General features: G+C 35.4%; 2 protein-coding genes, 2 non-coding genes and 1 pseudogene across 7 annotated transcripts; 3 read left to right on the top strand and 2 right to left on the bottom strand.

Moving 5' to 3' along the window:
• Positions 1-2,240, bottom strand: part of LOC113039058 (lipoxygenase homology domain-containing protein 1-like) — a 37,476-nt pseudogene extending 35,236 nt beyond the window's left edge.
• A 2,373-nt stretch (positions 2,241-4,613) lies between these two features.
• On the bottom strand, positions 4,614-20,914 carry LOC113039057 (alpha-2,8-sialyltransferase 8E-like). 4 transcript variants are annotated; one of them, XM_026196931.1, is made up of 9 exons: positions 20,475-20,914; positions 16,420-16,527; positions 14,704-14,805; positions 9,948-10,040; positions 9,612-9,698; positions 9,321-9,465; positions 7,648-7,760; positions 7,465-7,557; positions 4,614-6,829 (listed from the first exon to the last, which is right to left on the bottom strand). In XM_026196931.1, exons 1-9 carry the CDS (start codon positions 20,603-20,605, stop codon positions 6,367-6,369), a joined length of 1,335 nt encoding a protein of 444 aa, XP_026052716.1. In that variant the 5' UTR covers positions 20,606-20,914; the 3' UTR covers positions 4,614-6,366. The 4 variants fall into 4 exon arrangements, with proteins under 4 accessions (XP_026052716.1, XP_026052713.1, XP_026052714.1 ...); XM_026196928.1 differs by lacking the exon at positions 14,704-14,805 and having other exon boundaries at positions 20,475-20,912; XM_026196929.1 differs by lacking the exons at positions 9,948-10,040; positions 14,704-14,805 and having other exon boundaries at positions 20,475-20,912.
• Positions 20,915-22,020: 1,106 nt separating this feature from the next.
• Positions 22,021-24,600, top strand: LOC113039055 (60S ribosomal protein L37). Its single transcript, XM_026196927.1, has 4 exons — positions 22,021-22,116; positions 22,879-23,014; positions 23,794-23,878; positions 24,497-24,600. The coding sequence occupies exons 1-4, from the start codon at positions 22,114-22,116 to the stop codon at positions 24,564-24,566; spliced, it is 294 nt and encodes a 97-aa protein (XP_026052712.1). The 5' UTR covers positions 22,021-22,113; the 3' UTR covers positions 24,567-24,600.
• Positions 23,645-23,722, top strand: LOC113039264 (small nucleolar RNA SNORD72). Its single transcript, XR_003274937.1, has one exon. It is a non-coding gene; the product is annotated as a small nucleolar RNA SNORD72 (small nucleolar RNA).
• LOC113039265 (small nucleolar RNA SNORD72) lies at positions 24,213-24,290 on the top strand. The gene has a single exon (XR_003274938.1). It is a non-coding gene; the product is annotated as a small nucleolar RNA SNORD72 (small nucleolar RNA).
• Positions 24,601-24,921: the final 321 nt, after the last annotated feature.

Below are 24,921 nucleotides of genomic sequence, written 5' to 3'. Positions count from 1 at the left end.
GACTGAACCTGACAGCATGATGTCCATCTCGCTGAATGAGGTTTTGATGGCTCCATGAAAAGGCCGATTAGAGTGTAATGTTTCAGGCCATAGAGAGGTGCCCGTCTGATTCAAATCCACTACTGGCCCGGTGCCCGCTACCATTGTCTCACCATACCCTGCTGCCAGGACACCGTAATAATCAGTCAGGCCAGACACAACTCTGCTGTGCCAATCAGAGACCTCTAGAGCCACCTGCCAATGTGAAATCCGGAAGCTTCTCTGACTATATATAAAGGTTCCAAAAGAAAAATAAAGGTTCCAAAAGAATGGTTTCACAGTGATGCCATTTTTGGTTCCCAAAGAACCTTTCAGTGAAGAGTTTTTAAAAGAACACTATAAAGAACCATTTGTGCATTGGAAAGATTTTATTGATGTTGAAGGATCTTCATGGAACCACTGATGCCAATAAAGAACCTTTATTTTAAGAGTGAATAGCAACTCCAATGAAGATTCTTTATTTCTGTCTCCATTTCTGCTTTGTCTATTTCAGCTTGCGTTGTTCAACCTCCGACGTTCAAGTAATCTATTAAGAGATGTTCCAGGGTTAAAAGAAATCCAACCTGTGAGAAACCGAGAAGAGGGGTTGCCTGACTGAGAGTGAAAGCAGAGAAAGAGACGGACAGACGCAGAGAGAAAGAGAGAGGTCATCCCCAGAAGATAGTTTGAGTGCAGTGGCTTTACACTTAACCAAGTCTCCAAATGCGATCTGCTCATTTCAAAGGATAGTTCATCAACAAATGACAATTCTGACACTTATCCACCCTCACAAAAAGGGTTTTTGCAGCTATGGCCAAAGAAATGTGAACAGTTCTTAAAATATCCTTTAGTGTGAAGAACATTTTAATAATCTGAAGAAACGTTTGTGCATTCAAAGGGTTCTATATTAAAAGTTCTTCATAGAACCATCAGAGCCAATAAGGAACCACAAAACAGACATTTTGGAGGACAGTTCATACTATAACTGTCAAAAAGGACAAGAAAAGTACAATAGTCCATATAACGTCTGAACTGAAATCCTTCTCAAGGTGTGATAGTTTTGTGTGAGAAAGCTGATCATTGATAATCTTCTCCAAGTTCTGAATTTCAGATTTGGATACTTTTACGAATTTTGTTGACTTTCATGAAGCTCAGAAGTAATGGTTGCTGTGTTCTGCATGATGTTCTTTCACAGTAAACCAACAGCGTGTTTGGAGGAACAGATGATGCCAGACTTATCATTCTCGAGCAGACTATCCTTTCAAATACATAAATGCATTAAATTCTTTAAACTTAATGTTTTGGGAAAACCACAGTTGATCTAGTTTTCTCTTTTAATGAAAAGCATGAAAAGAATAAAAAGAAGAAGAGCAGGGGAATCCTCCTCCAGAGTCTACCTTTCTTTTTGTTGAATTCATCTTCTTGATCATCTGATTCCTCCGTGTGATAGTTCACCAACTCTTCCTGGTAGACCTCAGCATAATCCACCTGTTTGACCTTTGACTTCTTCCCTTTCTTCGCTTTCTTTTCCTCGTCGCTGTCGGAGCCCTTCTTTTTCTTTTTATCCTTTTTTTTCTTCTTCTTATCCTCTTCTTCCTCAGCTTCCTCCTGCACAGCATCCTCATCCTCCTCTTCTTCTGCCGACTTCTTCTTTTTCTTGCCGTCTTTGCTCTTTTTCTCCTTGGACCCATGTCTTCCTGTCCTTCTTTGCTTTCGGATGGTTTACTCTTCTTTTTCTTCTCTTTCCTTACCTCCCGTTTCTCGTTTGAGGTGTGTTTTTCTTTGCTGATGGGCTCATTGTTGTTCTGCTCATCCGTCCCGTTGTCATTCTCTGTCACCTCAACATCTTCCTTTTTCTTCTTTTTCTTTTTCTCTTTCACAGATTGGCTCTTTTTTCTCTTCTCTGTCGGTGTCTCAGTGCTTTCTGTCTTGTTCTCGGAGCTCTTCTGTCTCGTTTTTGAGTCCCTCTTACTCTTTCCTGTCACCGTTGGCTCCTTCTCCTCTCCTTCGTCATCACTTTCTTCGGTTTCTTTCGTTTTTTTCTCTTTTGTGGGCATCTTTTATTTATCTGGAGTGTGGCAGGGTGAAGGTGAGTGTTTCCTCGCCGTCTGCGGTGTAAGGTGTCACCGTCTGACCCGCGCCGGTCGATGGGCCCCTGGATGCAGCTGGAGCAGGGCCTCAGCTCGGAGCCGGAGGCTCTCTCGCGCAGGTCCCGCGGTGCAGCACCGAGCTCATGAATAATTACTGTGCTCAGCGTGGTCACATGATCAGTGAGAGAAAGCAAATGAAAACGGAGAGGACAGCGACAGAGAGGGGGCTGGGCCTCACAGCGTTTATTATTCATAGTCTGGGGATCGCTTTACTAAAGCAAGGCATGCGTTTATATGCACACACAAACTTATATATGGCACATGTTTATAAAAATACATAAACATAACGACAAGGGAAATATATGCTCATTTATGCACATTGTACAATTCAAAGGCACATCAATAGAAAAAGGACATAGGGAGGAAAGGAAAGAGAGACTTTAACAAAGTAAGAGACAGACAGACAGACAGACAGACAGACAGAGAGAGAGAAAGAAGATACACCAGTAGAGAGGGAGTCTTACAGAACAGATAATTAAAGACGCTTCACTAACACTTGTAAATTATTAACAGTGATTTCATTAACACAGATAAATAAGTTAGTGCCACTGGATTAACGTGGTCAAACTATTTAACATGCTTTACCCAACCTAGGCAATAAAGAAGATCGGGATCCTAATTTAGGCAAATTGCCGTCTGGCTGAAAACGTAAGTGGAAGAAGTCACTCTAAAACACTTGTATAAACACAAGAACAGCTCATAAAGACGGGTTTTTACATTCTCTTGACTGTTCAAACCCCACTTTTACAATGTGTAAGATTATGAGTAGTTGTCAAGTCCTAGTCCTTGAACATGGATAAATAATACATTTTTAATTTCTTTCTGCAGGCACTAGTGTATATATATAATTTCACCAAATTGTACTGAAAAGAAAAGTTTCCAACTGGAATATAACTTCAAGGCACATATAAATTCCTGAACATTTCTGATGGGAAATTATGGCATACATATATTCCAAAACATTACTGATAGATCTGTTATTTTCAGACATGTATTTATTGGTTTACCAATTAATATTAATATTACACCAAGAGAGATTATATATATACGCACACAAAGGGATATAAAAAACAAATGCATAATTTAATTGTAATGACAGGATGCTGATGCTAATGCACATTTTAGTGGGAGTATGACTTACATGTGTATTGTTTTGTCTTTGTTGATTCTGAAGTGCGGTGTGTAAATAACGATTTGAAATTCTTGAGACGACATGCTAATTTCTCCAGCCATTAGCTATATTACTATGAACACCTGATCCTGCTATCATCTGATAAACACAGGATCACACACACACACACACACACCCTGCATGCACACGTTTTCATCTCTCCATTCCACAGATGCCAACATGGAAGGTGTGTTTGTTTCATGATTTATGAAAATGTCCAGTCCTGACCCTGTATCACAACAAATCATCATCCCTAGTCATATGAAAGAATATAACTAAGGTTTTTTATTTATTTTATTTTTTTACAACTTATTTGGCACATATCTTGTTGTGGACACATACTGTAGCCTAACGATACCTAACATGACCAGCAGGCGGCGCAATAACAAAGCGCTGTCATAATACACATAGTGCGCATTAGGGTGAACACACACATATATAGAGAGAACACACACCATATGTTAAATAGTTTACACTTCACTAAACAGTCTGTTGTAGAGACAACAAATGGGTCTATAGACGCCTTAATCGCCTACGTCACTGTGACGTCACCGCTCTAGTGGAGGCAAAACCTAAGGCAGAACTTATAGCAGGTGCGCTAAAAGTTTTAGGTTTTGACTTTATAATGTCTTCTTGTTGTGTTTTTGGCTGCCAGAGAGGAAGGAACAGCACTTTTGTTTCAAAACTAAAGTTTATATATACTTACATCTGACCCTCTTGTTTGCGTCCAGTCCGATTTGTAAACCAAATCAATTGGTTTATTGAAAAGAACCGATTCAAATGAACGATTCATTATCTGATTCATATATCTGATTTCTCTGAGACTGAATATTGAATTTTAATTTAGGTGAATTGTCCTTGTTGAAATTCTTTATAAGGAAAATTATATATTTTGTAGATGCTGCAATGGTTAATAAATTATGTGTTTAGAATAAATCCACTCTCAAATGTCAAAATATTTTTTCTATAATAAAAAAAAGAAATCACTAAATTATTGAATGCTTGTAACATGTTCCCCCATTAAGTTACACCTACAAAACACTATGTGTTGTTTTTATTGCTTCCACTGTCCTCATTTGCAAGTCGCTTTGGATAAAAGCATCTGCTAAATGACTAAATGGAATGTAATTTAAATGTTTGTGTGTCCAATAACTCCAAACTGTGTTTGTCTGAGTAACACTAATTAACCTCTGAAACTGATTAGTTATTTACTGCTGGCTCAACACCCCACACTCTGGACACCATAAAACTCACTTTAAAGAGCACCACAAAGCTTAGAAGCAGATCTGTGTGCTTTATTGGTGCTTGACAAATAACTGTACATTTGTGTTAACAATGATGGGACCAAAAAAATAAATAATAATTGCAAAATATGAATATTAAATTAAGAAATATTAAAAAGTCAAAAATGGAATAACCGATCTACTCTGTGCCAGATATTTTTGTGCAACTTAAGAAATAAATGGTAATGATAGATAGATAGATAGAGAGAGAGAGAGAGAGAGATAGATATATAGATAGATAGATAGATAGATAGATAGATAGATAGATAGATAGATAGATAGATAGATAGATAGATAGATAGATAGATAGATAGATAGATAGATAGATAGATAGATAGATAGATAGATAGATAGATCTTGATGAATCTTAAAAAGTCAATTTCTTGGTAAAGTGATAGTCACATTGTTATCACAATATCATAAGCAACCTGAAAACAGAGTATATAAAGTTCAGCTTTATAAACATGATCAGTCGATTTAAAAGACACTAGAACCTCAATCACAGATTGTGTGTGAGAGAAAGACATAAACAACTGTGTTCGATTCGATTACATAAAGTTATACTTCCTTGTACATTATCATACATAACTTCAGAACCAGTGTATGTTTAACGTGTATTTACCATTATACATAAACGTTTCAACTGAATTGTCAAATTCAGTCTACTTTTATGCAAAGATTGGTTGTTAATGAACAGTAAGCTTGCTCTTAAACCATGTTTGGAGTGGATTAATCTGTCTTAACCAGATGCAACGAGACACAATAACAGCCTGTGATGTAGATTTGATGTTTAATATACAACTGATAGGATTTGGACCACTGAGATTCCACTGTGGGTGGGGCTACTGTGCAGAAATAGAAATTGTAGAAATAGAACATCTCATCTGTTGCATTTGAGCCCGCCCACTTTTTCAATGGTGTTAGTTGCAGAATTATTTTTCGCATTCATTTTTTCTATAGGGATTTTTTTTATGTCTTCTTTAAAGCCGGTATAAGCAATGAACCAAACCAACAAGCTACAAGGTGAATCACAACATCACAAACTTTGAAGATGTTAAAGATGCTGACAGCCAGTGGTTGAAATGGGTATTGCAGTCCAAATTCAAAATACTGGAGAGAGTCGTTTCTCCCGCCCCCTCCTCTCCGAACAATATTTAATATATTTAACTTTTAATATGCCTGGTCAGAGATTTTAGATGGATGCAAAGGCTTTTTAGGTCGGGTAGATTCTGTTATCTCTGACAAAGTTTGTTTGCTGGCTTCCATGGCCATTACATTCTGACAAAGAAGCACAGTTGGCTGTAGCATTGTTTTTCAGAGAAACACGTGAATTTAGCATGTTTATTTTAAAAAAAAAAAGCATTACAATCAATTAATAACCTCAGCGCTCACAACAGGTCTGTCTTAAGAGTTTTTATCAATTTCCCTATGGAAAAAATGAATGAGTTTTTACTTCACGAACCCAACTGTTGCGTGTTATTGCGTCGCACCTGGTTTGGCGCCTCCTCACAAAGATTAAATCGTGATATCTGCCCTGATACACAAATACGACACCGTCACAGAAAATCAGGAAACACGTACTATTTTGCAACTGTCCATACTCGATATTGTAAAAACACGTAGAAATAAAACGGCTGGCCTTCAAGGCATCGATTGGCGTACGTAAATCAGAATTCCGTAGCGCCAGTGAGTGGGAGGAGCTCTACAAAACGGACCAATCAGATTGCAGAGACGCTTAGCGATTTCACCTGCAGGGGCCCGTGTGCACGTGCACGATGCCGCGAGCGTGCATATGCATGAAGTTGAAGATCTCATAGGGCATAGCGTGGAAACCGGGACGGGGCTTGACGTTGTCATAGTAGTGGTGTGTTATGAAAATTCCGGAGGGGTTCATGGGAAACGCCCAGAAGCCGTAGAGATGCACTTCTTCGCATAACTCCATGGCTGCGGTGACCAGCATCAGGCCGCTGCTGAGGCGTTTGGCGCGGACGCCCTGCACGGCCCAGAAGCGCTGCACGTTCAGCAGGTACTGCGGGTGGAAGAAGAACACGCCACGGGCCGACTCGAAGTCGTCCAGCATGTACTTCACACGGAACGACACGTCGGTATTCCGCGTGTTATAGAACGCCGGCAAAACCACCGAGGAGTTCACGTAATTCCGCAGAACGTCGTAAAACGGCTTTCTCCATTTCTCCAACTTTTGAAACCTGGTCCAAATAGAGAGAAAAAAAATTGTGTTACAGGAACAAAAACTGTATGCATGCAAAATTATCTCATTAGCATTCATTGCCATTTTTGCATAAAAATGCTAATTCTGTAATAAGCATAATATGAATAAAAAAAATATTTAAATAATAAATTATTATTAATATATGAATATAACATTTAATATAATTATTATATTAATAATAAATTAATCATTTTTTATTTTGTTTAAATAAAATGAAGCTTCTAAGAATATTATTTAATAGTTTTTATTATTATTATTATTATTTATTTTAACACATTTTCACAGCAAACTCTCAGGATACTTATGTGTTAATTCAATCATGAAGTATTAATATTCATCATGGTTGTATTTGCTGTGTTACCTGTTAGTTATGAGCACTGTTTTGCTACGTGATTTCTTTTTTTTTTTAAATAAATAAATACTACAGTACGATTATTATATAAGCATAACAAGGATCATATATATATATTATATATATATATATATATATATATATATATATATATATATAACCTGGACATGTTTTTGTGATATTCACCCATACACTGGTATTTACAACAAGAGCAAATCCTATATTAAATATTTGTAACATTTGTGTGTGTGTGTGTGTACCTCTCAGTTATAATGCTGGGATTTACTGTAACAAGGTTAGTCTTTGATCCCACATCTTCACTGTATATATCTGAGATGGGAGGAATATTACATCTGAAAGAGAGATTTGACATGTCGTTTAGCAGATGCCTCTTTATATTCCCATGATGTCTAAACAAACCAACACAAACAACAGTATTTTACCGGAAGACAAAGTCGGCTGCGTCGATCTCTCGTCCACACTTGCTGTTTTTGATGATGCCGCCGTTCCCGATGACGGCACATTTCTTAAACTGGGATTTGGAATAGGGCATGTCCTGCAGTCAGAGCACAGAAATCATTCAGGAGCGACCCAAATGGGATTACAGGGATGATTGCTTGGAGATGGTTGCTTGGCAACTGTTGCAGGCATAGGGTTTCTAGGGTGTGATCACTGCAGAGGTTGCTAGGTAACGGCTGTCTTGATACTTAAGGATAAGGATGCTTGATTGGTAATGTTCGTCAGGGTGTGTCTGTGTCCTGTGAGAGTTTCAGCTGTGTGTGTGTGTGTGTGTGTGTGTAGAGAGAGACAGATCTCAGCATATATGCAGATGTCAATTCACCCATTTTGATTTACATTCTATTGCACTGCAGTCAAACCACTCGTGTGGAATTTACTTAGGATTCTTACTGGATTTGGAATAAATTCTAACTAAATAATTTAATAAGAATATATTGAATATATAATCATATGAGCTCGCTAATGTTATTCTTTGATCAAGGTTATTAAGTAGTTTTTAATTATAGCTTGGTAACACTTTGCTTAAAGCCTTTGTATATTATAAACCTTTTGGCCTGGAGAATATAATACAATAGAATAGAATGGAATAGAATAGAATAGAGGATATTTTTTATTGGAATTATTCTGAAATCTACTTCTATTATATTGGAATAATTCATTTATACAACAAAAGGATATGTAATATAATATAATTTAACATATAATATAAATAATATAATTTGGCAACAAAACAAAAAAAAATAATATAATATAATATGTATTATACATTTATAATAATCATAATATTATTACAATTCTTCAGAAATCTGTTATATTGGATTAACGTATTTCTAGTAAAAAAGGAAATATAATACAATTTAATATATAATATAAATCATATAATTTGGTGTCAAATTAATTAAATAATATTTCTACAGGTCTAGAATATTATGAATTCTGTCTAGATAAAATATTGTCGTCATTTTTAATTAGAATTTATACAGAAATCTACATCTACATTGAAATAATGTATTTCTACACAAGTTAATATATAATACAAATAATATAATTTGTCAACAAGCCTAAATATTATTAATTTCAATATAATATAATTAATTTAATGTAATTTAATATAATATAATATAATATAATATAATATAATATAATATAATATAATATAATATAATATAATATAATATAATATAATATAATATAATATAATATAATATAATATAATATAATATAATTCAATTCACTTTAATATGGCATCAAACTTAAAGAATCAAATACGAATCTTATGTAAATAAAATGGATGAACTAACATTTCTAGAGGTCTAGAATATTTTTAATTCAGAAAAGAAATTCTATTACATTGGAATAATGTATTGTTACTAAAAAAAAGGACATATTTTAAAGGCGATGATGTTTAATCTTAAAGATTTTCATTTTGATCTCCTAAACTGATCTCATTTTATCCTCTCAAAATGATGTGATCCTATAACAAGGAATCTATTTAGAACATTCCAATTCGAATCGGTTCTAAATGATGATGAGATTCCAATAGTTTGGTCAGCTCATGCAGTCAAAGCCAGCGCTTTAAGTGTGATTTCACACTCACATCAGGGAACATTTTAAAGATCTCCGGGCTGATGTGCAAGATTCCACTCGTATCCACCTCATAACGCAGTTTGGTGCCCGAGGGAGTGTTTCTCTTCGTGGTAAACAGGAAGGAGGGGGCATTGCAGCAACGGGACAGAGACATTCTATTGGACAGCGGAGAGATGACATCATCGCATTGATATCACAAAAGAATCCTATTGGAGATGACATCACTCCTTTGTTTCTACGAAGAAATCCCATTAAGATTGTGCTGAAGTTGGGAGATAAAGGAGAACAATAATGTACTTACTTGAAGTTATCTGTCTCCTCCTTGTTTTGCTCCCACTTACACACCTGCAGGTTCCTCCATCGCTCAAACAGCTCTGAAGTCTTCACCCTAAAACACACGCACACATATAAAGTCAATTAAATCAGAGAAAGACAGCAGAAAGCAAGTAGCTTTCCTTATTAAACGAGGATGGAGTGGCAAGGAGAGAGTGCTCTTTCTCAGATATTGTATTTCTTTAAATAGATGCTCTTTTCACAGGGTTTGTCCGTCGAGACGAGACATTCATCAGGAAATGTGACTCCCGCTGGAACGCTCGCTCTGTACGGACACGGACGGATATCTGAGAGAGAAACTTACATGGTCAGTACTTTCACATCTGTGATTTCTTGCCGTAGCTCCTTGCAGGAAGTGGAGTTGAACTCTAAAGAGCCTTCGGAGCGTTCCAGATACCTGCCAGAACACAGAGTCAGACACGTGTCCTCTGAACACACTGCAGGAACAACCTGAGATCAGCTGAAGATCCTGAACGCTCTCGTCTCTGCAGTCTGGTCAAACAATCCTGAAGAAACGCCGGCGGATTTCTGTCACAACTTGGAACCAAACCTAACTGAATCAAACTTTACTTCTTGTCTCCTCCTATCGTAATATCGGGAAAATATATTTTCTTTATTTATATTGCATGTATATTCTATATTAGAGTCCCCTCATTGTCAGTGTTTATAATATTTCTGGTACTTCTGCTGTAATGACAAAGCTGCTTATTTAAAAACTTTTGTTGCTGTTGTTGTTTTGGCAATTTAAAATACTTAAAATGTATCCAATATAAATGTAACAATTATATTTGTTTATAATACTGAATGTAAATAATTAAATTTTGTAGCTCCAGAAATAACTCTCAGTTTCAATAACTGAATGTTTTTCAGGGTCAAATGATTTTTGTAGTAATTTTAGTTAATTCTGATGACAGATTTTATTATATTTTATGTATTTATTTATTTATTGTAATTGCATTTAATTATATTTATATGTATAAAATATTTTGGCGCTTAAATGATATAATCTGTAAAAATATATATACATTTTTCTATTAAAACTGATTAATTATTTTAGTTTTGTGATGTTTGAGATGGGTTTTTAAATATTTTATATTATAACATATAATATTATATTTTAAGAATTGTTTAAATACTAACAAATTGCTATTGCAACCTAAAAAAAATTTTTTTGATCTTAACATAACTAAAAAACAAACAAAAACATAGGCCAAGTATCTATTTGATTTTGAACATTTATGAATTTGTAATATCCATGACTTTTGCAGGTCTAAAAATCACACTTTTAATTCTCGCTCATATATTCAGGTTTTCCAAGATTGTGCATGGGGTTCTTGCATAAAACTTGGTTCCAAATTATAATAGGAATTCCACTTGAGGATTGTTGACAAGCCGCTCTGAAGACTCACTCCTTCTGTTACGCAAGAAACAATCATCTTAAAATTGTCTTTTCTGATGCTCTGAGGAGAAATATAAAAGAAATAACAGTTTCACCACAGAGAAGAGAGGCAGCAGGTTTGGAATGGATGGAATGTGAATCCTCACCTTGGTTGTGAAACAGAAATACAGAAAATAGGCATTAAAAACATGGATTAAATGAATGAACTGTAAACTATGAGCAAGCAGACTGCATCCGGAAGAGTTTTTCTCATTACGTCTCTGTTTGCCATTTTCAGTCTAGCCTCAGGCACGGCATTTGTGAAAAGACTCACTGATTCATGTTTCCAGTTTAATGGGCTTTAAATGGACTTTAAAGGTATAGTTCACCCAAAAATGAAAATTATGTCATTAATGACTCACCCTCATGTCGTTCCAAACCCGTAAGACCTCCGTTTATCTTTGGAACACAGTTTAAGATATTTTAGATTTAGTCTGAGAGCTCTCAGTCCCTCCATTGAAGCTGTGTGTACGGTCTACTGTCCATTAGGGCTGGGACAACGCGTCGAGGTCATTGATGACGTCGACGCAAAAAATATGTCGACGCAAAATATGCGGATCTATTCGTCGACCTGTTTTTATTTCTCTAAAAAACGTTTGCAAAACGTTTACCTTATGTGCGCTGAATATACGCGATGGCCGGATCAACATTCTGTCCAACGTTATATAACCAATCCAGGGGTTTTTCTGCATTGATCTTTTTTTTTTTTTTTGGCGGCTGTCAAAGCCTTATTTGATCGGTGAGTGATGAAGAATGACAGGGCACGTACGAGAGAGAGAGCCCCGGCTGCGCACACTCACAGTCTTCAAAAACACGAGCGCTTCTTGCTCTCTCTCTCCCTCGTGCATATTAATCAAAATCATTAAACACAATAGAAAAAGGGCGAAACACCAAAGTTTCACGCGTGCTCGCGCACTCACAGTCTTCAAACTACACGAGCGCTGTCTTGCTCTCTCTCTCTCTCCCTCGTGCATATTAACCAAAATCATTTTCGAAAAAAAATCACTAGATTAATCGTTTAAAAAATAATAGTTTATCCCAGCCCTACTGTCCATGTCCAGAAAGGTAAGAAAAACATCATCAAAGTAGTCCATGTTACATCAGAGGGTCAGAATTTGTTGAAGCATCGAAAATAAATTTTTATCCAAAAATCGCAAAAATTACGACTTTATTCAGCATTGTCTTCTCTTCCGTGTCTGTTGTGAGAGAGAGTTCAAAACAAAGCAGTTTGTTATATCCGGTTCGCGAACGAATCATTCGATGTAACCGAATCTTCTTGAACCAGTTCACCAAATCGAACTGAATCATTTTAAACGGTTCGCGTCTCCAATAAGCATTAATCCACAAATGACTTAAGCTGTTGAATTTTTTTAATGTAGCTTACACTCCCTCTGAGTTCAAACAAACCAATATCCCAGAGTAATTCATTTACTCAAACAGTACACTGACTGAACTGCTGTGAAGAGAGAACTGAAGATGAACACCGAGCCGAACCAGATAATGACTTGTTTACGAGTCGAGAACTGGTTGCATCAGTTTTCGGATAACCAGTAGTGTAATTAAGTCATAGTTTTTGCTATTTTTGGACCAAAATGTATTTTCGATGCTTCAAAAATTCTAACTGACCCTCTGATGTCACATGGACTACTTTTTTATGATGTTTTTATTACCTTTCTGAACATGGACAGTATAACGTACACACAGTTTCAATGGAGGGACTGAGAGCTCTCGGACTAAATCTAAAATATCTTAAACTGTGTTCTGAAGATAAAAGGAGGTCTTACTGGTTTGAAACAACATGAGGGTGAGTTATTAATGACATCATTTTTTTTCTCGGTGAACTAACCCTTTAATGGTGGATGGCTTGCTACTGTAAATGAAATCAGAGCCAAAATGGCTACTAACTGCCTCCACAGAGCAAAAGACCTGCCATCTATCCATCTACTATAATGGATTATTTTATGTAAAAGGATACAAACATTACACATTTTTAAAATGTTCTTCTTTGTTATATAATAACATGATTTAAATTATGATTTTGTACAGTAACAAAATCTTTCTTAACCGTTTACTGTCTTAAGATAATGTCTTAGCTGTTGTATCTTGGCATTAGCCAAGAACAAAAAAGGAAATAACTCACATTCGATACGAAAATGTATTATTATTATTATTATTATTATTATTATTATTTAAAAATATTTTAATTGTTTAAATGTATTATTATTTTAATATATTACTATTTCAATAATACCATTGGACTGTAAAATATAAAAAATATGATATATTTAAAATCATAATATCCTCATTCTTAACAATATAACATTTGTTAGTTTTCTTGTTATTCATTATTTTTTTGTTATTTTATGATTTTTATTATTATTAAGAATATTTTATTTTATTATGTTATTATTTATTATTATTTTACTAGCTAATATTTATTATTATTGATCACAAATATTTTTATTCAAAACATTATTATTATTATTGTATTAGTATTATTATTATTATTAAATCTTATTATGATGTTATTAATTAATGCTATTTCATACTATTGATACTATTGCAATAATACTGCATGTACCGTAAAATAAAGGGCAAAGTATTTAATTATAATAATAATAATAACAACAATAATAATATAATAACAAATTAATTATAATAATATTGTTATAATAAAGTATTATTGTTGTTAAAATGTATTTGCATTATTATTTATATTTTATTGTTCTTATTATTTAGTAATATTAATAATAATCAAAATATTTGTATTTGTAGTATTAAAATTATTACAATAATTTATAAAAAAACATAAATAAAAGAGTATTTAATAATAATAATAATGATAATAAATAAGATGCTGTTTCGTGGTTTAGGAGCAAAGCTATTCATGTCACCAAACTTATGAAAGATAAATGTAAGCTAATTAATTAAAATAATGGTTTGTAATGAAGAGCAATGACAAAAAACAAAAAAAAAAAGTAAAGGAGCATGAAAAACTAGGCAGAAGAAACAAAGTGAAACACATTTAGCGATTCCATACATCTCTGACTGAAGTGACGTCATGACGTGACTGTGCTGTAGCCTGAAGAGGTGCACACTGGGTAATCATGAACGCTCTTTATGTGTGATCAGTCAAACACCCCCAATGACACATCACAATCTTCTGTGATCATTTAGATGAAAAGAAAACCGAAAAGACAAAAACTAAAAATCTTTCAGGTCAAAGAGAGGCAGTGCAGTGTGCAAGCGGGAAAACAGTCACATGACACACACACACACATACTACAGAAACTGTTTGCGTGCACACACACACACTCAAGTGTGCTCACCATGACACACACAGGTGAGGTGTGGAGGGGTTTCAGAAATGCATGATGAGATCACATGACATCCAGAGAAACACAAGGGAGGCCTCCCAACCTCAGGAAGCGGGGAAGGGGGTGATGGGGTCAAAGGTCGAGGGCGGATGGAAGGTTGCAGACAACATGCACAAACGGAGCGGCGGTGCACCGAGCACTGAGCACTCGGACCCTCTCAGACCAGATGGAAAAGACGAAGAGACATCCTCAAGGGGGGACGTAAGGTTGGCAAGGAGGTGAACTGGAGATGCCATCAGTGTGGCCTACCTTTTCTTTTCTTTTTTTTCTTCTTAATATCAGCTAGGCAGGGCGTGATAACTACGGAGATCTGAGCTTCAGAATGCTGAAAATTCTGACGGACACATCTGTCAAGATGCATACAAGTGGATTAGGTTTAGAGTTCAATGACCCTTCAGTTCCTGTCCCAGTACTGACAACCACAAAAGAGCACAAGAGCAGGGCTCCCCAATGTAAAAATCCCATTCGTTTCCTCCATAGAAAAAACTAACGCATTTAAATAGCAATGATATAGATAATATATTATTATTAATTAATAGCATATTAATATATCGTATATGAATGTTTAATTATTTAATAAATAAAAAGTTTAGTAAATATAACGTCTTGTGTGCATTTCATCATTAAATATTACATAAACAATATTATTTTTAGCAGGAATAATTTAATAAATATATTTTTTACATATTTTAATGTTGCAATAAACTTTGAAATTCAGATGTATAGTCGTTTCCATCTTAAATCAATAGTTTATCAATTGGTTTACATTTTACTATAATCAAATTCAACTCTTGCTTTATGAGATAAACTCATTCTCATTTGAGACACTAAACCTAATCATACTATTTTGGCATACATATATTGTAAAATTTAATTGCAGATTACATCAATAATATTATATTATTATTTGCTTATTATTATTTAATGTTTAAACATTTTTTTACATTGGTATAATTTTTACATATTGAACATTTTCCACCTAAAATCAATTATTAGTAGTTAATTCCCATTTTAGTACAGTGGATTTGTTCAGTAAAGGATAGCAATGTGCATTTAAACAATGCCATTAAGATGTAAATTATATCAATATTTAATCATAATGTAGTAAATATAATGTTTATGTATTTTAATGTTGCAATACATTATGGACAAAGTAGTCCATTTCCAATTAGGTTCAGCGGCTGTGCTCAGAGAAGCATACTAATCTTATTATGCATATCACATACCATATCCAATAAAGCAAACAGCAAAATGTCATCAAAAAGCTTAATAACCACAATATTTTCCTACACGACTGAATGCCGCTTTCTAAATTGAACATGCAGAAATAGCTAATTTAGTGGCAAAATGTAGAAACGAAAATATATCCGCCAGTGGGGTTAGAAAATTAAACTGAACTCAAGGGGAGAACTATATTATCATATATATTTCAATATCATTTGTTATTGTTTTAAGCATAAACTCACTTAATTGTGACAGATTTTTCAGAAAGCAAGGCTTCATATCTTAACTCATCGTACATCTCAAGTAAATTTATCTTGATTTAAGAAATTTGTTTTGGAAAACAAAACAAAAATATTATATAGCATATACTGTATTGTACAGTATGCAGTAAGCTAGTATTCCATTTTTGAACAAAACCACACATTTATAGCTTTTTTTCTCGTAACATGTTTCAAAACTTTTTATTTCAAATCGGGTGTTTTGGAGAAAACGAATGGGAAAAGTACGTCCTGAAGCGATCATTGCTGTGCTTAATTTGTCCTTTAGTGAAACTCTAATCAGTCCTGGTCCTCTGATTGGCTCTGATAAATGTTCTGCTCGTCTGATTGGCTGATGGGATTGGATGTGTCTCCAGTCCAGACATGCAAGGGCCTGATCATTGTCTATGTGGCATTCTCTCTCACTGTCTCTCTAGAGTGTTGGTGGTGTAATTGAGAGGTTTCTGTGCTGGTTTGTACCTTTTCCTCCCATTTCTGGCCGGCTTCATCCCTCCATCATCGGGGTAACTAATGAGCCCGCTCCAGTTGCCCACCTCCTCTCCTTTGAGGCGGGAAAACTGTTGCCCACTAGTGAGAAAATGAGGCAGGTCGTTTAAGCTTTCATGTATTCATATGTTCAAGGCAGCAGAAAATGTCAAACACACACAGATTTGTAAGAGTTTCTCATTGGTTTGGCTTAATCAAAGAATGTAAAACTTGGTGTATGATGTCAGGAGTGCCACTGATAATCTTCAGTGAAAAAGTGATATGATGAAGAAGCAATCCAGAACAGCAAATACCATCACATGTACAGTGAAGTGGTGCCAAAGTTTTTACATACTTCAAAATATCTCTGTATCATTGCATCAGATAACAAAACAAGCTTTTCTCACAACATTGTTCCTGAGCCATATTTGCTGTAAATTAGTCACGTGTGCTTGCCCTTTCTTTCCTTTAAAATGAAGGTCACTTGGTTTCTTATTTTGTTATCTAATGCAAAGACATTCATACATTTGGAAGTGTAACAAACCTTTGAAAAAGCGGGAGTTCATACACATAATGGACACTTTTCTCTGTAAAAATGTCCAAATAATTATGATTATGATTTTATTTGTTTTAGAGAGTGATGATTTAAGATGTTCTCTCCTGCTGACCAAGAATGCATTTATTCGATAAAAAATACATTAAAACAGTGACATCTGTGAAATATTATTATGGAATAAGACACTTTCAAAATAAAAAAGGGGGATTGCAATAATCCTGATTATTTACAGGCATTCTGGGAGATAAGACATTGACGTCTTAAAACATATTGTAAAATCATAATAAAAAGTCAATATGTTACTAGGATAAAAAAAAATGTAAAAAAAAAAACTGACTGATTTTACCAGTTAGTTTCAGAACTATATTGGAAAAAAGCATGCAAAATTGTTTCTTGGACTAAACTGTGGTCCTAAACCAGTTCTAGTCGCTGTAGTAAACACACAGCCATTTTCTACATGTCTTTAAAAGCATCAATTTAATGTGGACATCAGCTCTTCGACTTCCTGACCAGGACAAGAAACACAAACTCAGCTGCTAATGGTAAAAGGAGAGAGAAGGTGCATATGAAGGACAGACGCGGTCACAGCTGAAGAAACAGCTAAATGTCAATCCTTTTTCTGCATGGCACAGCTATTAGCCAATCAATATCTCCAAGACAAAGAGGAAACTTCAAGCCTGGCACAAGACTGCAGAAGCGGATCCTAAATCTAGCACCAGTGTAATCAGAGCTAGGAGGAAAACGTAATAAAATAACCTTGCTGTGTTTGATTCATATGCACAAACGTCTATATGCAGCACTCACCTCTTGTCCTGGCCAGTTCGGTGCGATTATATTTTTAGATGTAACTCTGTGCCAACCTGACAGCTTTAAGACTTATTGCAATGACATTAGAAGGCCAATTCCAGCATGAAGTGTTTTTAATAATTCTAAGTTGTAATTTCACCTGGCAGGAGCGTTTAAGAGGACGTTTTCATCAGTTCTGTGGATGCATTATTAATGCACACATTAGTCAGTGTCTCACAGCGGCAGTCAGTCTGGCGTGTACCTGAGCTGCAATAAAAATGTGTTTGTCACTGCTTTAATCTGAGGCGTGAATATCAGAATATCTTCTGACTGGCACATGCTCACACATATGCAAATTAATATAAGACTGTTTTTGCTAAATATAAACTTTATCGCGAAGATATTGCTCTTCATAGCACATAAGACTTAACTGTGTTCTCAATCAGGTTTAATGTAGTGTTTCTCATAAAATGTTCTCAGAGGATTAAAAACAGACAACTAATCAGTGAACATAAGTTCCATAAAATTGGATAATCAGATATATAAAACTACATTTTTTATAGTTTTACAGTTTATGTGAAGATTGTTTTAAAACCGCTTAAATTAAAAAATGTTATATATTATGTTTGTTAAAAATAATGGCTTTTAATTATACTGTAATGTTGAATGGCTATAATTAATGGGTAAAATTGAGGGCAAATGCATTTAATAGATTCCAGTAACAGTATTAGTAGCAGTTCTTCATTAATGCTATAAAAGATGCCATTAAACAATTTCAAATAAACTACCTTTATGTTGTTTCTACATTAATTTAGAATTTCAGCATGAAATTATGACAATATAAATATTTGATTAATCATGATAAATGACTGTTTCATGAATTATTTTTAGAATTGATTGTCAGACAGCCCTCTGCTAACCTTTTATAGATCTTGGTGTTGGTAATATTAGTTCATTTTACTGCTGAATATGCATTTCAATTTCATTTCTAGTTTTATAGGCCCCACCTTCTTGGCCCCCTTCAGATTTTCAGTTTGATAACCCAGCCCTCAAATGAAGCTATAGCCCTCTGTTGTAAATTAAGTACATTTTTGATCTGTAAAGAATGGTGGCAAGAATCACTGGATGTTGTGGTTCCCTGCTGAAGAAGTTCTAATGGTTTCCAGAAAAAATAGCATTGAAAACAGAACTAACCACTAACCTCTAACCATTAAACCATTGGCCATCCCATTAGGATTAATGGTTTTAATATGCCATCAATAGGCAATTACCAGTAGAAACCCACAGGGACCATCCTAATTTCCATTAAAACCTATACAATTACCATTATAGACAATAAATTCTATGAGGGTTGCTATTGTTTTTTGTTTTTTCTTCAGTAGGGTTATGATATAGCTTAAATATAGTTTAGAAGTTAAAAGTTAGCGGGATTTGGGAGTGTTTTTATTATTTGCCAAGGTTTGAGATTTTGTTAAAATCCTTAACCAGAAATGTAACTATCTTCTGGCCATTTATCAATAGTAAATAGCATTTGTCTTGGCAAACAAAATATATATATATATGGCATAACCCACATAACATGGTCTTGGGAGATAAATGTTTCATAATGAGACTTTTGCTGGGTTTTGAGTTAAATTGATTGGATTTGAGTTCATTTCCATAATGGTTTCTTAGTTTTCATTCGCTGTTTTGAAACATTAAGCTGACATACATGAGATGTAGGGTTTTTTGACAGAAGAAAATCTGAGATGCAGAAGACTCAAACGTCTCCGTTTGGTTTCCATTCACTCTCATTGCTGGGTTTGAAGCTGCAGTTAAAGCAGTTAAAGCATTCACCCACCCCTACACTTCAGCAGAATAGATACAGGGGACAGAACAGCATTCATGCAATCCGCAGCCGTCAGGCTCTGATGTCATGAATCCTGAGTGTGTGTGAGACGCAAGAGTGGGGTTCAGGGGGGAGTGTGAGAATGCTCTATGCTCTAATTCAGCATATGGGCATCTGCTGGGACGCAGGAACCATAATGCACTGGGGGCGCTCCTTACGAGAGACGCCATTTTACATAGACAAACACACACACGCACACTCAAACACCCTCGCATTGCTGAGCCATCTCACTCTGCTTACCTCCGTTCCCAAAAAAAAAACTAAAATGATTCACCTTCCGGGACTTATTCTCGGTAGGTATGATGTCATTTTGATGCAAGTGGCTCCAAAAAAGGCATGAAATCTGGGTCTTACGAAACACCACCATGATTTAAATGCATAATTAATTTCTAGTGCTTGAATCTAGGCTATGTGCTCATGCAAAAAAACAGAGGCTACATCACAGTCTTCCAGTTTATCATCAAAGCCTAAAGACGCAATTGCTTATGATAAGGTTCTGCACTACATGGCTTTTTGCTGTCACACAGGTTTATGCAAGATGTATGAGCTGTTTAAAGGGCTGAAGATAAAAATAAAAATAAAAATCAAGACGAGAAAAACAAACATAGAGGAAGAAGAAAAACAGACTTAAGCATCTCGCTGCATAGACAGTCATTCAGGGGACTGTGTATGGCATGATTGAATGAAGTTTAAAAGAGATTTTGGAGCAATATGGGTGCAGTAATTACTGACGGCTAATTTCCTTTATTATTCACATACCTTCATAGAACATGGATTGTTTTTTTCATTATGCATCATTTAATAACATAATCACCTTACCTTTTAATGTAGTTCTTGCCATAGAGGATTTGCTGCAATAAGGTGACCACTCCAAAAGCACATATGAAAATAAAACACAGGGATCTGTTTCCCAACAGATCTCTATTAGATGTCGGATCTGAGTAGCCCATCCTTCAGAAGAGAAACCCACGGTCGCGTTTGTCCTACAGAAGACACGTTGAGTCACACCCGCGCGTGTTTACCGTCTCCACCGATGCGCGCTCAGTCTCCATAGCAGTTGCTTTTCGCCTCAGTATCGCGTTTGAGCAAGCTGTCAGATATAGCGAAGGTATAACTGCCCTTTGAGCCTATATGTAGACGTGTAGTAAATCTCGCATAACCTGCATCACGCGACGCTCCTGCGGAATGTGCGTCTCAGATGCGTCGACGCGCTCCACTCCCTCTCATCAGCACCAATGATGCAGCGAGACACTGCAGACTCTGCTTGTCATCAAACCATAGAAAATGTGATGATTGCAATTACACGATGACGAATTTTAATAAAATGCAATCAAAAAACTTCACCCTTTTCAACATTCATTGTAAAGTAGGCTCACCATTCTTCAACTTCCAAACCCATAATTTGACAATGTTTTTTTCCAAATAAAAAGGCACATATAATACTTTTTCCCAATAATAATACAGTACAGAAAACACTAGAAAGTTTCTACTGTGCATTTTTATTATTAAACTGTAGTATTATTTTCTGTTAAAATGATTTGCATGTTATAATATTGTCTTGTCTTAGTAAACGATGTAAACATATTATGTTTTCAACCCTGTTATGCTCTAACTCAAATCAAATTTAAGAGAATGACATCATATTAATGCTATAACAAGACTTGAAATGCATGGAGAGAAAAAAATGCTTCGCCATTCAGTAATATCAGATGCTTGTGGTATCTAATGAAATTCATTTCTATTTTTATTTATTTATTTATTTATTTTGTCTCAGGGATGATTTGAGTCCAGACGTTTTTGGCAGCTGTGTAATTTATGTTTATGGTTGCCTTTGGTGGCTGTGAGCCCTTGCAAAGCCCTTTAAATCCAAATCAATTAACCTTGCTGGTTTTTATCCCACAATAAACCCACACACAGAGAGAGAAAGAGAGAGAGAGAGAGAGAGAGAGAGAGAGAGAGAGAGAGAGATACACTGTTATCAAATATTACAGGGCTTTCCATTGATTTCTGTTTTTATACAGGCTAAGGCTAATTAGCCTACTACACCAAATCCTCCTTCTAAACCTAACCTATAAAAAATCCAATGTTCAGTTGTTTAGGATAACCTAGCCCATGTAAAAACACATTTCCTTAAGAAGAAATGTATATAATGTTTTCACTGTGTAAATATAGGGTATATACGTCTTATTATCACAGAATTACAGATATTATTTCTGTAATTAATTTAAACCTTATGTGACCACAAAATTTATTTTTTAGGTTGAACATAAACTCCACGAGTAGGTTGAACATAAGTTTTAAAATAACTGGTGTATTTTAATTTGTTGCCGTTGTGAATCAAGTCCGCAGTGTAACAGTAGGGGGACGTATTTAGTTGTTGCACCGAAAGCGCACCGGTGGTTTTTTAATGGTACACTAACGTCTCTTCCGGTCTCTTTCGAATCAGCTCTGAGGAAAGATGGTGAGTTTCGCAGCACCTTGCTTCAAAATCCTCTAACATCTGATTCATGGCTTGTTGTAATCACCGTCCCATTAATAATTTCACAAGCATATATATCCAAGGCTCAATATCATCCATTATATTGGTGATTCCTCGATAGTAAGAGGTTATAAATGACTTTTATTTTTTTCGGTTAGCATGTCGCTTAGCCTTCCATACAGTTATAACGAGCTCGAGAAATAAACCGGTTAGCTTTTAACTACCTCCAGTGTTCATATAGATTAATAATAAATACGTAGTTTTGGGTGGTAACGTTAATATGTCTGAAACCGTGTAAATGAAACCGTCAGATCAAGTGTTTCTGCAAAATTCTAGATTTAGCTTCCTTTCTAGACAGTATTTTTGTGCATTATAATCTCAGCCAAGTTAGTTTTCCTTCCTAAACAGGTTTGTTTTGGAAGTCATAGTCATAAGTTACATTTTATCCTAATTATTTCTAAACATACTTATTGACCATCATCGTATAAACTCACTTATCTACCTTCATCTAACCTAACTAGCTGCCTAGTTAAACAGCATATTGAGGGCCATCTCAGAATCTAGTGAGCTGTCAGCATAATGAGCTGTCATCATAAACATTACATGATGTTGTCCAAACCAAACATGCTGCACATGAAAGAATATCTAGGTGGGCAGCTTGATATGTTTTGAGATTGCGGTCATGAAAAGGAACATTTAAGATCTAAGCAGTTATGTGAATGATGAATTTCTTGTGTTTTTCAGACGAAGGGTACGTCATCTTTCGGTAAGCGTCATAATAAGACGCACACTCTGTGCCGCCGCTGTGGATCCAAGGCGTATCACCTGCAGAAGTCCACCTGCGGAAAGTGTGGCTACCCTGCCAAGCGCAAGAGAAAGTGTAAGTGTCTTGATTTGAATGTCAGCCATCAGTTCAATATTTGGTTATGCATTAATTTTAATTCAAAGAGCTTTATTGGCACCGCTACACGCGGAAACGTAGGTAATATGAAAGAATAAGTTCACCCAGAAATGGAAACTTTTTAAAAAAACTCAGGCAATTCAAGATGTAGAGGAGTTTTTTCATGGGAATACATTTGGAGAAATATAGCATTCCATCATTTGCTCACCAGTGGATCTTCTGGAGTGAATGGGTGGCGTCAGAATGAGAGTCCAAACAGCTGATAAAACCATCACATTAGTCTGCACCATTTCAGTCAATCAGTTAACGTCTTGTCAAGAGAAAAGCTGCATGTTTGTAAGAAACAAATCCATCATTAAGAAGTCCTCTATCAGTAATATTGCTTTCTCCAGTGAAGATTCTCTTCTGAATCGGGAGAGAAATATGCACAGATCAAGCTCTGCTTATAAGCGAAAACAGTTCAAAACATTTTTATTCAAAGCATTATTGTGGATTATGGATTTGACCAGTCGCCATGGTTTAAAAATACAACACCTTTTTTTTTTTTTGGGTGAACACTTCCTTAAGCTAGAACTGCAAAAAACTTATGTGTTCTGTCTGGTGTATCAAAGCTTACCAGTGATGTCCAAAAATAAATGTCTGAACAAATGACTGTCCAGTGATTACAGGTTTTAACTGAGGTAAGCCAGAGATGTTTATGGACTGCCGGAGGAATGCATTTTATTTTTGTTTATAAATATAATTGTTTTTGTTTGTAGACAACTGGAGCGTCAAGGCCAAGAGGCGCAGCACCACAGGAACTGGCCGCATGAGACACATGAAGGTTGTTTTCCGCAGGTTCAGGTGAGTAAAAGTGTATGCAGTGCTCAGATTTTCATGCTTTTAATTTTATTTTTTTCATACTTTAATCTTTTGATTTAATGTTTTCTTGAAGCATTTTTGAACTTTTGTGTGTTATGAATGGCATCTTTTTTTCCTCAATTTATATATATATATATATATATCCATTTGTGTGTATATATATATATATATATATATATATATGCATGCATATTATTTGATATTTATACAGTGAAATTTATACAGTTGACTGACAGTGATCGAAACTTTCATGTTGATCCTGATATTTGATGTTTGCTTAACCTGGGTGGCTTTTTAAATTTAGCATTTGTTCAATGGCTTACCAATGATGTCCAAAAATAAATGTCTGAACAAATGACTGTCCAGTGATAACGATTTTGTACTGAGGTAAGCCTGACCCATACATTTAGATGGGTGTCTTTTAGGATCCGTTTTCTGTTCAGTTTTTGTACAAACCAGTTGGGTTCTTACACTGCTGGGACTTGATCAATAGATTTGAGACTCATGCAGTCATGGTCGGGGCTTGTGAATTATCTTTAGGGTCATCTCTGACATCCTGTGGTGTTATGATGACTGAACAGTTTTATGTGTGCGTTTCAGAAATGGATTCCGTGAGGGAACCGTGCCCAAACCCCGTCGGGCAGCAGTGGCTGCGTCCAGCTCCTCATAACCTCTTTCCAATAAAAAGTGGTGTTTGAAATCTGTCTGACTGCATCTTTTTTTGTCTCGCAAACACACTCCGAACCTCTCAAACAATTTGAAAACAAGTGACCTTTTAACATCGATGCAGACTGAATACTTGATTGAAAAGGGTTGTTTTATATAAAGAGTAACATGGTAAAACTAGTAGGTCTTTATCAGCTTCCCTGATTTTAGAGTTGAGACTTTAATCTCAAGATCAATTGTTCTGCTATGTTAACTCCTTATGCATACATAAACTATCTTATTTTGATTTTTTTTTTTTATAATTTTGTTGACTCTTAATAATTGCTTTAGATGTCCACAGCAATAAAATGAGACCCTGT

The sequence above is a fragment of the Carassius auratus genome, chromosome 21 (assembly GCF_003368295.1).
Source record: "Carassius auratus strain Wakin chromosome 21, ASM336829v1, whole genome shotgun sequence".
Lineage (NCBI taxonomy): Eukaryota > Metazoa > Chordata > Actinopteri > Cypriniformes > Cyprinidae > Carassius > Carassius auratus.
This window is presented reverse-complemented; position numbering and strand designations above follow the sequence as displayed.

Excerpts from the sequence above, each read along its gene's own strand:
- LOC113039057 (XM_026196931.1), bottom strand. The coding sequence starts at position 20,605 with ATGGGCTACTCAGATCCGACATCTAATAGAGATCTGTTGGGAAACAGA. Across the intron at positions 16,528-20,474 it reads GGCAAGAACTACATTAAAAG|TGGGCAACAGTTTTCCCGCC; the intron begins GTAAGGTGATTA and ends TTTTCTCACTAG. Across the intron at positions 10,041-14,703 it reads AAAAAGAAAAGAAAAGGTAG|GTATCTGGAACGCTCCGAAG; the intron begins GCCACACTGATG and ends GTGTTCTGGCAG.
- LOC113039055 (XM_026196927.1), top strand. Across the intron at positions 23,015-23,793 it reads TGCCAAGCGCAAGAGAAAGT|ACAACTGGAGCGTCAAGGCC; the intron begins GTAAGTGTCTTG and ends TTTTGTTTGTAG. Across the intron at positions 23,879-24,496 it reads GTTGTTTTCCGCAGGTTCAG|AAATGGATTCCGTGAGGGAA; the intron begins GTGAGTAAAAGT and ends TGTGCGTTTCAG.